At 38.4% G+C, this 16,353-nt stretch overlaps 1 protein-coding gene across 7 annotated transcripts in view; it reads left to right on the plus strand.

Annotated features, from left to right (window-relative positions):
• The window catches only part of Hsf (Heat shock factor), a 77,842-nt gene that overhangs the window by 25,684 nt on the left and 35,805 nt on the right, over positions 1-16,353 (plus strand). For all 7 annotated transcript variants that reach the window (XM_076187964.1, XM_076187966.1, XM_076187965.1 and 4 more), the window contains 3 exons: positions 888-1,034; positions 1,610-1,752; positions 14,837-14,931. In XM_076187964.1, the coding sequence (XP_076044079.1) occupies positions 888-1,034; positions 1,610-1,752; positions 14,837-14,931 (385 nt within the window). The remainder of the gene's footprint in view (positions 1-887; positions 1,035-1,609; positions 1,753-14,836; positions 14,932-16,353) is intronic.

Here is a 16,353-nt window from a genome sequence, read left to right on the forward strand (position 1 = left end):
TATGAAACTTGCAGATAGATACGTTTGTATATACCTGGGCGACGGGACTGCTCGGACAGACAGTCTAAGGAACGACAACAACAACAACAACAACTGATTGGTTAGGTGATACTCTCAGTGACAAACTATCAACAATAGATACTAATTTCAGGCATCACAACACCACAATGTATTTCTATCACGAGTGCATAAACAAGGCATAAATGAGCAATTCCTATGATGCCTGTGGTGGTTGCACACAAATTATGTATAATCACACAATTTGAGCACATTTCATTACCATATTATGGGTATTCTCTTTTTCAGATATTGATATTCTGTCATAGCTGTAGCATATATAACTTACCTTACATTGTAGAGATGGTACAATCCAAGCCAAATGAGGTGTGTAGTAGTGTGTTTGCACTGGTGTGGTGGCCACATGATATTGCCCACATCACCCACCATGCATTCTGGGTTTCCATGGCAATGGAGGACATGTAGAGGAATATTATCGCTGAGCGGATGGGCTGATGATGAGTTGAGCTATGTGTACACTCATGGGAATTTTAATTTGTGTGGCATTTTTGCAATTTAGCAGTTTAAGGGGAACAATTTTTAAGAGCATTTTAGCAATTTAACTAGCCAAAGAGTTAGTTCATTGATGGGAAATCTGGCTTGCACACCTTAAAACCCATAGCTTCTTCCTGTCAGATGTCTTCCTTGTCAAATCAGCAAGGGGAACTAAAGGAAAATTAAATAGGCATTTGTGCATTTTACAAATGGATTTCAGTTTTTCATTAATGATTTTCTTTCCAGGTTTGGCTTTTCCCTCTGTTGGGGGAGCCCTGACTATTCCATGATTACAAGTATGGTGCTCACAGTTGTTTTTTATTTTGTCCCTCCAGCTAATTCATTTTCTTGTGGCAATGGTGAAAAGTCCATCTAAGACTTTGCCTCAGAAGCGAAAAGTTGGTCATCATTTAGCTCTTGAAAGTGGAGAAGGGCCATCAACAGCAAATCCTAAAATAATCAGCAGTAATTCTCCAGTAGAGGTAAGAACTTTGAACTGTTTATAGAATGTGTACATGATAGAATTGTAGATCTGACAACTTATTGGTACTGTAAAAGATGTTGGTAGAATGAGTTTAATTGGATGTGGATAGATTGGGTGAAGGAGTACTGGTTGTACAAGGACTGTCTTTTGAGCAATGAAGAGAGTGTGGAAGATAGGAGTTAATGGAGAGAATGTGAATAGATGAAGGAATGACATGGCCTGAAATGTGTATGTTAAAGACAGATTGAACATTTTTAGAAGCTCTGCCATGGGATTCGAACCCTGACCCATGTGTCTTGACTTCGTGATTATGGACGCATATGTCAGGGTTCGAATCCCATGGCAGAGCTTCTAAAAATGTTCAGCATGGCCTGAAATTATTTTTTTGTCAACTCGGTAAATTTTTGGAGTGCGTGAGAAGAGGAATCACTACTATGATAAAGTAGTGGGGAATCACCTCCAGATGTTGGGCCCTACCTGATAAAAGTGTAGATCACAGAATTCTTGATATGTTATACAAGTTGTTAAAAGACCTTCCCTCTAAATATTATTGATTGAACTCCTCTCTTCCAGCTTATGGGTGGTGCTATAATTCATGAAGTCACAGATCTTGTAGATTTAGACAGTACTAGTTCTGGTGCAGACCTATTCAATGTTGGAGAAGAAAGTTTGATAATTAACACAAGTAATAAACCAATTAAGGTGGAACATGAAAGGTAAGATTTTGAAGGTTTTATTTCTATTGTGATAGTACTCTAAAGTATGCGGGTTTGTGCTATTGATGATTTAAACAATACTCGGTGGAATTATTTACTGTAAATGTGCATTAACATCACTGTGTATTCATATAAAAGATTGTCAATGGCTTTTGGTGGTAATTGGTCCTACTCCAACAACTGAAGGCTTGAGATTGTAGATATCAAGACTAGATTCCACATTTTTTGTTCAAAGGCTTTTTCAAATGTTGATTGGTAACTTCCATTCACTGTATAGCATAGCAAAAGTAGTATGGTGTTACAGATATTTCAGTGGTATGCAGCAGATTTTTTTTCCGTTAAAAAAAAAAAGAAATGGGAATGGAATGGGTTTACCCCCTGCCGTTGTTCAGCGGGGGGTAACTGGTTCCCCTCCTTTCTCTCCCCCCTCCCTCCACCACCACACACACTCGCCCGACGCAGGTTACCGCGTCTCCCTTCTCTCCCACCCACCCACCCCTCCACCACCACACGCTCTCGCCAGGCGCAAGTTGTTGCGTCCCTCTGGTGGGCATGGCTTCTCGTATACAGTGAGACCTCTCATTAACGGATGTTAATGAGCTGCGTTTGCGGTGTTTTCGCTGTGTTTTGGAGTGGCTTTTGGGTGGCATAGTGATTGCACACACTAAACAAAAGCACTAAAAACACCGAAAACACTGCAAACACAGCTAATTAATGTCCGTTAATGAGAGGTCTCACTGTATTTAGACCATGTGATTTCTGTATCCCATTGTATTCCGAGGACAAGTCCCGGACAGGACTCGAAATGTCGGAAATAAATTAATTACCTCCGAGTCTAGTGTTTTCTGTTTCCACAATATATATATATATATATATATATATATATATATATATACATATATATATATATATATTTTCTTGTTGACAGACGAGATTAAATGATATTGCTGTTTCTGCATTATTTATCTTTTTGTTAAGAACTTCAATTTCTCTTGCTAATTTACGGTGTTGGACTGATAGTTTGCTGAGTAGCTGTCCGTATGAGGTTGCAACGTTTCGATCTTCTCTGTAGACCATCTTCAGGCTAATTGTTTGGGTGTGTGTGTGTGTGATGTTTATATACTATTTTATTACTGATTGTTTGGGTGGTGTCGTGTGAAGCGATCATCCTGATTGGCTGCTGCGTAGTCATCAGGAATCACTGGGAGAGGTGAGGTCAGGTCCGCTTGTGGGATGGGAGAATCTGGAGGTCTATACTATGTATGTTCATGGTTGGTTTTAATTCTGCTATATAGATTGCTTCAATAAATGCTAATCTGCGGGAGTCTCTTTCTCTGTCTATTATTACTGTTCCTTCTTCTAAGTTTTGACGGGTGAGGGAAGTATTATGTTTGGTGTTATAGTGATTCTTTATGGATCCCTGTTGTAGGTGGCAGGTCAAACGTCTTGTAAGTTTAGTCCTCGTCATTCCAATGTATGTTTGAGACCCACAGTTCTCAATGGTACAGTTATGTTGGTAAATGACGTGATTATCTTGTAAAGACGATGTCGATTTGGGAGGGCGGTTTCTCAGTAAAAGTTGTGACGTTTTTCGGGTCTTGTAGTATATGGTCAGTGATATTTTGTCTTCTGGGTCAGTGGGCTTGACGTGTTTTGTAATTATGTCCTTAATGACTTTTTCATCTGTCTTATATTCTGATGACATGTAACTTCTGTAATATATGTTTATGTTTTCTTGTTTTTGTGTGGTAGGTTTGTTAGAATACCAGTTGTTGATGGCCCGTTTTGTTGCTTCGTTAATTAACTTGTTACTATACCCATTGTTAATAAGGACTTGGGTAAGTCTTTCCAGTTCAGTGTGTGTATCTTTCCATGTAGAGCAGTGTGATATGGCGCGTCGTATGTATGCGTTGATAGTGGAGTTTAGATATTGTTGAGGGCATTCACTTTTACAATAAAGACATAGGTTTTTGTTGCTAGGTTTTACGTATACTGATGTGGTGTACTTGTTGTTATGACTGGTTACTAAGACATCGAGGAAGGGCAAACGTCCGTTGTTCGATTCTTCGAACGTAAAATTAAGGCCGGAAGCTTCTATAAGTTGTTCTCTGAGTCTTTGGAGTTCTTGAATATCTTTGACTCTAACGAAAATGTCATCTATATAGCGGCAATAAATGGATGGTCGGTTGGTGGCGAGTGTGAGCTTCTCTATGGTTCCCATGAAAAAATTTGCGAAAAGGACTCCTAAGGGGCTTCCCATGGCGACTCCATCTATTTGTTTGTACATATTACCGCGTGGACATGTGAAGGGGGCTTCTTTAGTACAGATCTCTAAAAGGGTGCGTAAGGAAGCTTCTGGAATGTTCAATGTCGGTGTGTTGTCGCATCGATAGACTCTATCTAGGATGAAATGTATTGTTCTGTCGACGTCGATGTTTGTGAATAAACTTTCCACGTCCAGCGATGCTATAATGTGATTTTCTGCGGGAGGGGCATTTGCTAGGATTTCTAGGAATTCTTGGGCTGATGTCAGAGCGTAATCCGTGGGTACGTATGGGGTGAGAATTTCGTTCAGTCTTTTGGCTACTGAATAAGTCGCTGTGGGAATTTGGGAGATGATAGGACGAATGGGGTTGTTGGGCTTGTGTGTTTTTACGTTTCCAAAAGCGTGGCCAGGGGAGTAGTCCCCTGTTAATTTGCTAAAGTGTGGGCTGGACGATGAGGCGTTGATGGTATCTATTACATTGTTGATTTTCTTTTTGATCTGTTCCGTGGGATTACGAGTGATTTTTGTGAACTTGGAGGTGTCAGTTAGAATGTTGTCCATTTTTGTGAGGTATTCTTGTTTGGAGATTATGGTAAAGGCTGCGGTCTTGTCGGCTCTTCTGATAGCAATGTCCTCGTTTTCACGGAGTTGTTTGGCTGCTTGAATATGTCTTTTATGTACTAAATTGCTTTGGAAATTGCCTCTGGTTTTGGATGCTTCTGCAATGAGTGTTGCTTGGAGGTCCGTGGAAACGGTAACTTTCTTTTGTTTTTCCAATTTTTGAATATCATCTAGGAGTACTTCAATTTCCAGTCTTTTCCGGTGTTTTCCTGGTTTGGTAGTGTAGTGGCAGTTGAGTCCCATGTTGAGTAATTCTTCTTGATCTTTGGTGAGTTGTAAGTTGGTGACAAGGTTGTAGAATCCTTGGGTAGGTTTTGGAAGTTTTATGTTGCCTCCATAACATCGGGAGAGTTTGGACACATTCCTAGCTTCTGTGCCTTGAAGGTGTTGTTGTTGTAGACGTTGTAGTTCATTTTCGACGAGTTCTCGTAAGTGTACGGGAACATCTGCTTCTTTCCAAGTGGCTAGGACCTTATCTAATTGTTCTTTCAATTGAAGAGAGAGCTGCTGTTTCTCTTGCAATTGGCTTTCTACGAGTTCTTTTCTGAACTTGTAGGTTAGCTCCGAGTTCCTGGTTCTCTCGTCATGAAGTTTAATATTAGTGTATCCAGGAAGAATATTTTCTTGTTGACAGACGAGATTAAATGATATTGCTGTTTCTGCATTATTTATCTTTTTGTTAAGAGCTTCAAGCAACAAAACGGGCCATCAACAACTGGTATTCTAACAAACCTACCACACAAAAACAAGAAAACATAAACATATATTACAGAAGTTACATGTCATCAGAATATAAGACAGATGAAAAAGTCATTAAGGACATAATTACAAAACACGTCAAGCCCACTGACCCAGAAGACAAAATATCACTGACCATATACTACAAGACCCGAAAAACGTCACAACTTTTACTGAGAAACCGCCCTCCCAAATCGACATCGTCTTTACAAGATAATCACGTCATTTACCAACATAACTGTACCATTGAGAACTGTGGGTCTCAAACATACATTGGAATGACGAGGACTAAACTTACAAGACGTTTGACCTGCCACCTACAACAGGGATCCATAAAGAATCACTATAACACCAAACATAATACTTCCCTCACCCGTCAAAACTTAGAAGAAGGAACAGTAATAATAGACAGAGAAAGAGACTCCCGCAGATTAGCATTTATTGAAGCAATCTATATAGCAGAATTAAAACCAACCATGAACATACATAGTATAGACCTCCAGATTCTCCCATCCCACAAGCGGACCTGACCTCACCTCTCCCAGTGATTCCTGATGACTACGCAGCAGCCAATCAGGATGATCGCTTCACACGACACCACCCAAACAATCAGTAATAAAATAGTATATAAACATCACACACACACACACCCAAACAATTAGCCTGAAGATGGTCTACAGAGAAGATCGAAACGTTGCAACCTCATACGGACAGTTTCACCTCCCCTAGTCACCACTGTCACTTAAATTTGACTTGTAATATCACTCGTCTCGAGGCCCCTTGCCTCTCGTTACGTGAGGTTCACTAATATTCAAGTTCCTCTTAAGTAGTAGGCCCAATGCCTTCTTTTTCCTGTAGTCTCACTATTTTCTAGGCCCCATGCCTATTCCTCTCGTCCTTTGGGTTAATAAAAGGATGGTGAATTTTCTTTCTTCTTTCACTGTAATTTCACCTTAGCTTACACTCGGGATCTCTTTTCTCTCGTCTCTACATCGTCTCCTGATCCTCTCTCCTTACACCCTCTCTATATCTTCTCCCTATATCTTCTCTATCTCTTCTCTGTAGAACGTCTGACGAGATCCCGTATCTTACGCTAAGCTACCTTCGTCTGACGTCACTAATTTTTCTAAACCAATCCCCGGTGACTTCTCAAATAAATGTCACTCCTTATGGGCGTGACTTTGAATTCATGCACCAATAGTTTTTTTCCTCCTTCTGCACCTTGCACCAATCCGGAAAGCCATTTCAATGCCACTAGCAAAAATTGTTTACCTCAGCATTAGTCAAACGAAGGTAACCCGCGCTTACAATGTTGTGATTACATAAGCGATTATAAAAACAGTCACCACCGTCGGTGTGTTTACATAGACAAAACGTCGCCCTCACCTAGACATAACATTGCCCTCTTCGGAGGCGTCGAGTCTGAGTTATTCTACTGCCCTAGCTCATTTCCATTCGTACACTACCGGCCTCTTACAGGGCTCGGCAGCTACCCTTGGTCGTCCCGACCAATTTCTTATTTCCCTCTTACAGGGCTTGCTAATATATTTCTAGAATAAGCTAATCTACCCTTGCGTTATTGTTAATCTATCTTCCAAAATACATCATTCATGCTATAAATTGGGAATAATACATAAACATAATACCTATAAATGTGAATAACATGCATCTCAATATATATATAAGGTATTGAATTAAGCGGTTACATGGTTGATTTGCTTTGACAGAGCCAATCTCCGGAATACAACAAAGGCAATCAGTGCTGCCACTAACACTGAAAGTAAGGGTATGATTAGGATTGGTAACATATGTAAATCATTTGAGGGAGATCTTGACAATGGTCTTCTCTTAATTTTCAAGGGAGGGGAGTTTTCAGGCAATGTGAAGTTGAAGGTTGAAATGTAGGTGTTCTCGGTTAAATGCATTGTATTAAGGGTATTAGAAATGGTGGAAATAGTGTCTGCATGCAATTCGCAGTTATCTTGAATAGAGACAAGACCTTCAACCAAATCCAATTTAGGACTCAACCCGGGACAATTTATTGATACCTTTGTCTTGTTAGGGAAAAACAGGTAATGAGATCCTTGTATGTTACAATGAGGGATCTGGTCTACCAAAATTCGTTGGTAATGACAATTGTTCATAACAGACATATTCCTAACCAGAGAGGCTTCACATGAATTTTTCAAAGCTTCACGGAACACAAACATGGAAGAATGACAGAGGTAAAGATTCCTATTAAATCTTCTACACTCCTTCAACTTGTCATTAGAGACTCTGCTCTCCTTCAGATTGTCTACAGAAAGGATATAATTGATTGGGTCTACAATTGGAATATCTACTTCATAAAATGAACCATTTACCTTCCATGGGAAGGGTTTCAATTTGAATAAGTTAAATCTTTGGTTGGAAGAGAACGGGATTTCAATAATAACTGAAGTAACATTAAGGTAGGAGTTTAGCAATGGATAATATAATGCTACATTAGCTTCTTCAAAGAAAGGTTCAAAGTTCCAATCCTTCTTTGCTGACTTAATTACCTTTATAAGTTGAGGTATTGGAAGGAGAGAAGAAGTTACTTGACCCGAATTGGCCATAACTAAATCCTGTACAAAAGATTCCAATTGAACTTGCATCTCAGATAATTTCAATTGCATAGTATTGAGTAACAAAAAAATTTGCATTGTACTCTCTTGTTCACTTTGTTTCAAGCTGAGATTCTCTAAGTTATCTGAAATATCAGAGATCATTTCTTCAATGTTTTTAATGCTTGATTGTAATTCATCAATTTTTCCAACTTTCTCCTTTAATGTATTTATTGAAATTTTCAAGTCAGCAAGGAAGGCAAAATTGGCAATTCCCAAACCAGCAAGAGCTCCCAAAGCCACTACTATTGCACTTCTCTTTTGTCTAACATTGCTTTTGAAATTTGAACCTATGATGTGCAATTTATCCTCTATTTCCTTTATTTTGTTTTCAAGTCTATCCTTAACATCTTTACTGGAAATGTTCTGTTTTAATATTTGCAAACTTTTATTAATGGAGTCCACATTTTCTTTAATTTTGGTTACATTTTTATAATCAAGAACTACCCTTACCACCTTATCAACCAAGATTAGGTTACCTTGATGATGTACCAATGCTCCAGGACGAATCGGATTCCAGTCCATGGCACTCACCAAACTTAATATTATTAATAAGGCAGTTTTCATCTGTAAAATACATCAAGATTAATGTTCAACTCTTGAAAAATATCATTATAATATTCTCCATATTCTCCAGGGTTATCAATATTTATGCACAAAGTATTACTATAATCATCTTCATAGATCTGCAAGCTAATTTTCCTTATGTCATCTAAATGTCCTACCAATTCTTCTCTTGATTCTAAATGTTTAAGTTTAAACTTGTTTCCACCTGCAGAATCAATTACCCTATATGGACCAGTGTACCTTAGTGAAAGTTTATTATTGGGTGAGGTTGCTTTGACCATTACTAATTCCCCAATTTTCAATTTTAGTTTACGAGCTATTTTGTGTTGTTGTTCCCTCATCTCTTGTGAATACACCTGCATATGTTTCCTAACTCTTTGGTGAATACTTTGAAGAGTATTTATCCTATTGGATATATAATCATCCATATTATATATGGGTTTTTGCTCTGCTGTCAACATTTCATATGGCAGAGTTTTGTCCTCCCCAAAAATTATAAAATGAGGTGTATCCCCAGTTGCTACATTAATTTGATTGTTCAGGGTACACTTAACACAAGGAATCCAAGTATCCCAAGTTACACTATGAGGACTTATTAGGGTTCTAAGACATATAATTATCTTTTTGTTTAACCTTTCTACTACTCCATTACTTTGGGGATGGTTAACGAGTATATTGACTTTCTTGATGTGGAACACATTACATAGATTTTCCAAGATTTTGTTATTAAATTCAGTCCCATTATCTGAAACTAGGATGTTAGGTGTAGTAAAATTACAGATTATCTGATCATAGATTACGGAAGCAATAGTTTCAGCTTTCTTATTGATTATGGGTTGTAATATACAAAATCTTGAAAAATAATCAATAGCAACAAATAGGTATTTAAAGCCGTTCTCGGTTAGTGGTAATTCCAAAGTATCCATGTGAACTCTTTCCCAAGGTTTCTGTGGAATGGGATAGGTGAGTATAGGAGCAGGTTTTGGTGTATTTCCCTTCACCTTTACACATTTTACACATTTTTCTATATAATCATATATAGTTTTCTTCATACCTAACCAAAAGTACTTAAGTTGTGCCTGTCTATAAGTTTTATCCTTTCCAGGATGTGAACTACAATCACTATCATGAAGTAACTTCAATATCTCATTTACCAGAGTTTGTGGTATAACCAACTGATTTACTTGACCTCTAGAAATATCTTTCCCATTTACAAATGTTTTCCTATACAAAATTCCATTAATCAAATGAAATTCCTCTATCTTATACCCCTTTGGTAGCTTTGGAGGATCTCCTCTTGGGTTCATCAAATGCTTGATTATTGAATCACATGTCTCATCATCTCCCTGTTCTCTTATTAGCATTTCTTCATCTAAAGTTACTAATTCTTCTATACTACAAACAAAATTAATCAACCCTGTCCCAGTCATTGGTTGACTAATGTTTCTAGAAAGTGGATCTGCTACATTCCTTCTACCCGGAATATAATTAAATTGAACATCATAGCACTGAAGTATCGCAAACCATCTAGCAAGTCTGCCTCTAAGATTCTTATGCTTAAACAAGTTCTGAATAGCTGTGTGATCAGTCCAAACTCTGATGGGATACCCTAGTATCATATCCCTAAAACTTTCTAAAGAATAAATTACTGCTAAAGTTTCTCTTTCAGTTATAGAATAGTTCCTCTCTGCACTATTACAAAGTCTGGATGTGTAAGCTATGGGTTTTAAAGTTCCATTTCTCTCTTGCATTAGTATGCCTCCTAACCCTATGTCAGACGCATCAGTACAAAGAATAAATTCTTTTTCATAGTCGGGGAAAATTAAAATAGGTGAACTTGTGAGTTTATCTTTCAACTTGTCAAAAGCTTGCTGTTGCGCAGGTCCCCATATGAACTTTGAGTCCTTTCTCAACAAAGAACTTAGTGGATTAGCAATGTCAGCATAACTTTGAATGAATTTTCTATAATATCCTGTTAATCCCAAAAAGCTCCTAACCTTGTCTACATTGATCGGAACTGGAAAATTCTTGACAGCGTCCACCTTTGAATTTACTGTACTCAGTCCGTGTCTGTCTATCTTATGTCCTAAGTAAATGACACTGTCTTGCAAGAACTTACATTTTTCAAGTTTTACTTTTAACCCAGCTTCTCCTAGTCTTGAGAATATCAAATCTAATTTCTTAAAGTGCTCCACTGCAGTCTGAGAAACTATTAAAATGTCATCTAGAAATACACTGGCAGTGTTTCCTAACAATCCATCTAGAATAGTATTCATTAATCTCATGTAAGTTAATGGACTATTACATAACCCAAATGGCATTCTCTTGAACTCATAATGTCCTGTTGTAGTAGAAAATGCTGTGAACTCTCTTGAATCTTCATGCAATTCTATTTGCCAAAAAGCTGATTTGATATCTATAGTACTAAAATATCTATTCTCAGTTCCCAAACTTCTCAAAATGTCACCGATAATGGGTAATGGTAACCTGTCACGAATGGTGTGCTTATTCAGTTCCCTGTAATCAATAACTGGTCGCATAGTCCCATCAGACTTTGGTACTAAGATCAACGGAAAATTCCACTCACTCTTACTATGTTCAATAATATCCTGTGATAACATTTCAGTGATGAGTTTATCTACTACAGCTAATCTAGAGTGAGGAACTCTGTAGGCTGGTATGTAGATAGGTTGTGTTCCTGGTTTTAACTTAATGTGATGTTTTAAAACAGTTGTTTTGCCTAAGGCGTCCCCCGGCAAAGCAATTGCTTTTTTATGTTTCATAAGCAAAGCAAATAAAGCTTCATCCAACTCAGGGCAATTAGTTGATTGTAATAATTCTTTATATCTATTTCTTAAGTCTATGCCTTCTTGTACTGAGCAAATTGATGAAGTTGGTAATTCTATCTCCTCACTATTCTCATTTAAAATCTTAATAGGTTTAGTACACACCTGAATACATCCTATTTGTGTACCTTTCTTTAAAACTATCTCTTTATTCATAGTATTAATTACTAATACTTCTACTCTGTTCTTATTTGTCTTATAAATCCCTGAGTCCCACTTCAATCCTTTAAGTTTAACTGATTCTGGGACTGTAATTACTTCAGAGTCTACATTGATTCCTTTCAAACACACTTCAACCTTATTAATTGACATGGGATGTAACAATGTCGACCTTGTTAATCCGCAATCTGCAATTCTCAAGGCATCTGTGGTTAATAATTTAGTAATCTCTGGGATTTCTTGAACTTCTGAGTTGGGTTCACAAATTGTTTTACTTTCTGTAGGGTTGGACCGCTCGGCCTCGCTATCTAGGATAGAAATGTTATCTAAGGATTCATTGATTCCTGTCACTGGTCTTAAGTCTGGTTGATTTAAGAATGGGATTAACTGTGACTTCACTAAAATTCCTAAGTCAGCAGGACAAATTACCATGTTTTCTTTTCTCATAGTTGCAAATCCTATCAATAAATCTCCTGGAAAAACAGACTCTTCTACCACTATCACTGGGATGTACAATTGTTCATTTGTATATAAGGCAACTTCTAGCTCAATCTTGCCTAATGTTTTTAACTGATTTCCAGTTACACCTTGCAATGTGTAACGGATTGGTTCCAACATTTTCACTCCTGGGTTCAACTGGTTTAAAACTTTACTAGTAATTACATTAACTACAGACCCTGTATCAATAAAAATTTGAATAGACTTATTGAACACTTTACCCGCAATGAGAGGTCCTACAGAAGTTTTACCAACAGTAATTATCAGTTTGTCAGTTTCTTTCATCTCCCTTGCATTCCCATATTTAACACAATACCGCCTATCGGTATATATATGGGGAGGTCTGAAATGGTTTATTCTGTGTCTGGGGGTTTTCCTCTTAGCCCTGGGGGTACCCGAAAATTTCGGCACTCATGAGTTCTGTGTCCGATTTTATTATGGTAAATACAGAATGGAGGGTTCCTACATTGATACTCATTGTGACCTTCGTATTTGCAATTTCTGCAAATAATCCCATAAAAACATTCTTGTGCCTTGTGTCCCCAAGCATTACAATTAAAACATAGGATTCTGGTATCCCTATCCCTAGATGGACTTCTAGCATGCCGCCTATGTCCTACTTCTGTTTTCTTAAACTCTCTAGAGTTCCTATATTGGCTTTGTTGATTTATAGGCATTACATATGGGTTTATTGTTCTGGTCTCACTGTATCCTTGTAGAAGATAATCTACTTCTCCTAAACAGATATTTGATTTTAAATCTTTGTACAGCCTTTCTGCTGTTAAGTCATCAGAATTCTTTGCCAATAAGCTAAATGTAATCAATTTGATTACCTGTGAGATTTCCATCTTCTCACTAGATCTTTCTATCCAGTCTGAATCTTTCAAGATAGAATTCATGTCTTTTGACCATCTATCTAATCTAGCTAAGTACTCTGTGTCAGTTTCACTTGTCCTAACTTCCTTAATCATTTTTACCAATGATCTAATAGGATCCTGATCACATTTGGACATGAAATGTTTAAGAAAGGCTTTCTTGTAATTATCATATTGATTAATTAATTCCATTTGCTGAAAGTTAATGACAAACCTCGCCCTTCCATGCTCTGGATCTATATTCTCCTTGAGAATCTCAATCTTACGATTCTCATTTGTAATGTTTTTACTAACTATAAGTGTGTCAATAAGGTTCAAGAACTTGTTTACACCATATGTGTTAGACTCTCCTGTGAATTTTGGAATATTTGTATTTGATGTGTGAATTTCGTGTCTCAACACGTTAGAATTCTGAGGGGTACTCATACTTTACTAATACCTTGCTTTAGCCTGGCTGCTTGCGATGTCGCTTCGTGATGTCAATGTCTGGTTTGACGTCCTTCTACGGTCTTGTCATTCCTCAACGACGTTGTTCCTCCTCCATCACACACTCTGCCTTGAAGACCGCCTTGTAGATGATGATCTCCTTGAAGAATCTTGAAGAATGCTTGTTCCCAACGTAGCAGTTACTTGAAGTTGTAGATTTCTCTCGTAGTCGTAATACACTCTTGATTTTGGTTGTCTTGTTCCCGTAGACTTCTGGCGCCACTTCTCTTCGGAGGTGTTTAACACCCAGTTCATCCCACCGCTGCCACCACTTTCACCTCCCCTAGTCACCACTGTCACTTAAATTTGACTTGTAATATCACTCGTCTCGAGGCCCCTTGCCTCTCGTTACGTGAGGTTCACTAATATTCAAGTTCCTCTTAAGTAGTAGGCCCAATGCCTTCTTTTTCCTGTAGTCTCACTATTTTCTAGGCCCCATGCCTATTCCTCTCGTCCTTTGGGTTAATAAAAGGATGGTGAATTTTCTTTCTTCTTTCACTGTAATTTCACCTTAGCTTACACTCGGGATCTCTTTTCTCTCGTCTCTACATCGTCTCCTGATCCTCTCTCCTTACACCCTCTCTATATCTTCTCCCTATATCTTCTCTATCTCTTCTCTGTAGAACGTCTGACGAGATCCCGTATCTTACGCTAAGCTACCTTCGTCTGACGTCACTAATTTTTCTAAACCAATCCCCGGTGACTTCTCAAATAAATGTCACTCCTTATGGGCGTGACTTTGAATTCATGCACCAATAGTTTTTTTCCTCCTTCTGCACCTTGCACCAATCCGGAAAGCCATTTCAATGCCACTAGCAAAAATTGTTTACCTCAGCATTAGTCAAACGAAGGTAACCCGCGCTTACAATGTTGTGATTACATAAGCGATTATAAAAACAGTCACCACCGTCGGTGTGTTTACATAGACAAAACGTCGCCCTCACCTAGACATAACATTGCCCTCTTCGGAGGCGTCGAGTCTGAGTTATTCTACTGCCCTAGCTCATTTCCATTCGTACACTACCGGCCTCTTACAGACAGCTACTCAGCAAACTATCAGTCCAACACCGTAAATTAGCAAGAGAAATTGAAGTTCTTAACAAAAAGATAAATAATGCAGAAACAGCAATATCATTTAATCTCGTCTGTCAACAAGAAAATATTCTTCCTGGATACACTAATATATATATATATGTATAAATACATGTATTGGTCTTCAACTTGTGTACAAAAGATTTTCTCAATTTTAAATTGTGTATAAGTATGTACAGTACCTTTGTCACATGTATCTTTGAATGTTGTTATTTATAATTGAAAAGCTCAAACACAGTGATGCAGTGGGAAATTATATCCTGGAAAGTAAGCAAACTATACTTTTTTCAGGCCAGTGGTTCAAATGACATCTGAAGAAGATGAACTCTATACAACTTTTAGTCCTGAAGCAGACCCCATTCCTATTGTTACTAGCCCAGCCACAAGTGAGTATATTGATTTCTCTTAGAACTGGTATAAAGTGTACTGAAAACCAAGTACAAGCTTGCTACATGGACTTCCATAATTCATTTGCTTTTTAGTCATGAGCAGTTGTTTTGTTATTTAGTGATTCATTTTTGGTATAAAAGTGTTGTGAGAAATAGGTGAACACAGAGAAGGGAGTATGAGAGAGTGATTATACCCATGGTACTGTATGGAACAAACTTGGAACTTAAAGGAGTCAAAAAAGGGAGCCTACAGCCTGAAGGAATTTCTCCCTGTCTTCTCTTTTTCTGCATGAAGGGATGGAGAGGGGGGGTGCTGATTTAATGAAGCAGCCTTGCTATGGTTGTGCTGTCTTGCAACAATGCTTCTGACCCAGGGCAGTGGGTAAGATGCAGGGATGATCCATCATCCATGAGGAGCCAAGATAAGAGGGAGAGAGGGGAGTGAATGGGAGTGGAGTATATGGGGATGGAATGGATGGGAGTGGATTTTATGCCTTTGTTTTTTGGCTACCTCCCTTGTAAGGGTGAAAAAGCCTTTGGTATAGGTATGTATATAAAAGTAAGGTGATGAGATGTACAACAGGAGAGGATGGCAGTAAATTAGAAGTGAGTATTAAGGGAGAGAATGGAGAAAGTGGATAGCTTTAGATACTTGGGTGCAAATGTGGTGGGAAAGGGAGGAGTGGAGATGGAAGTAGAATGTAGATTGAGAGAAGCAAGTAAATGCCTTGATGGATATAAAAGTGTGATGAGAAATAAAATAGACATTTGGGAATGGATGATGAGAGGGGATTGTATGAAGGGGTGATTGAGTCGACATCACTGTATGGGGGAGAAACATGGAGCATAAGAGAGGAAGAGTTTAAATGTTTTTGAGGTGAAATGCCTGCGAAGTATGGTAGGGTTTACTAGGCTGGATAGAGTGAGAAATGAGGAGGTGAGGGGGAGAGGAAAGGTGAAAAGGGAGTTGAGAGATAGGGTTGATGAAAGAGTATTGGGATGGTTTGGACACATGGAAAGAATGACTAAAGAAAGATTAATAAAAGAAGTGTGGAAGACAGAGGTGGAGAGAGTGAACATGAGGGGCCAAACAAGGATGAGATGGATGGATGGGGTAAAAAGGGGATTAGGAAAGAGGAGAATGTCTGTCAAGGAATGTGCTGCATCTTACTACATTGCTTCTGACCCAGGGCAGTGGGCAAGATGCAGGGAAGTCCCATCATCCAGGATGAGCCAAGAAAAGAGAGAGGGAGGGGTGGTGAATGGGAGTGATGTATGTGGGGATGAAATGAGTGGGAATGGATTTATACCTTTGACTTTGGCTACCTCCCTTGTAAGGGGGAAAAAGTCCTTGGTATATGTATGTATATTTCCCAAGTGGATGGGCAGTGTCACAATGTAATAAAGTTGAGGTAAACC

Source organism: Oratosquilla oratoria, chromosome 7 (assembly GCF_046742065.1).
Source record: "Oratosquilla oratoria isolate Oo_2021 chromosome 7, ASM4674206v1, whole genome shotgun sequence".
Taxonomy (NCBI): Eukaryota; Metazoa; Arthropoda; class Malacostraca; order Stomatopoda; family Squillidae; genus Oratosquilla; species Oratosquilla oratoria.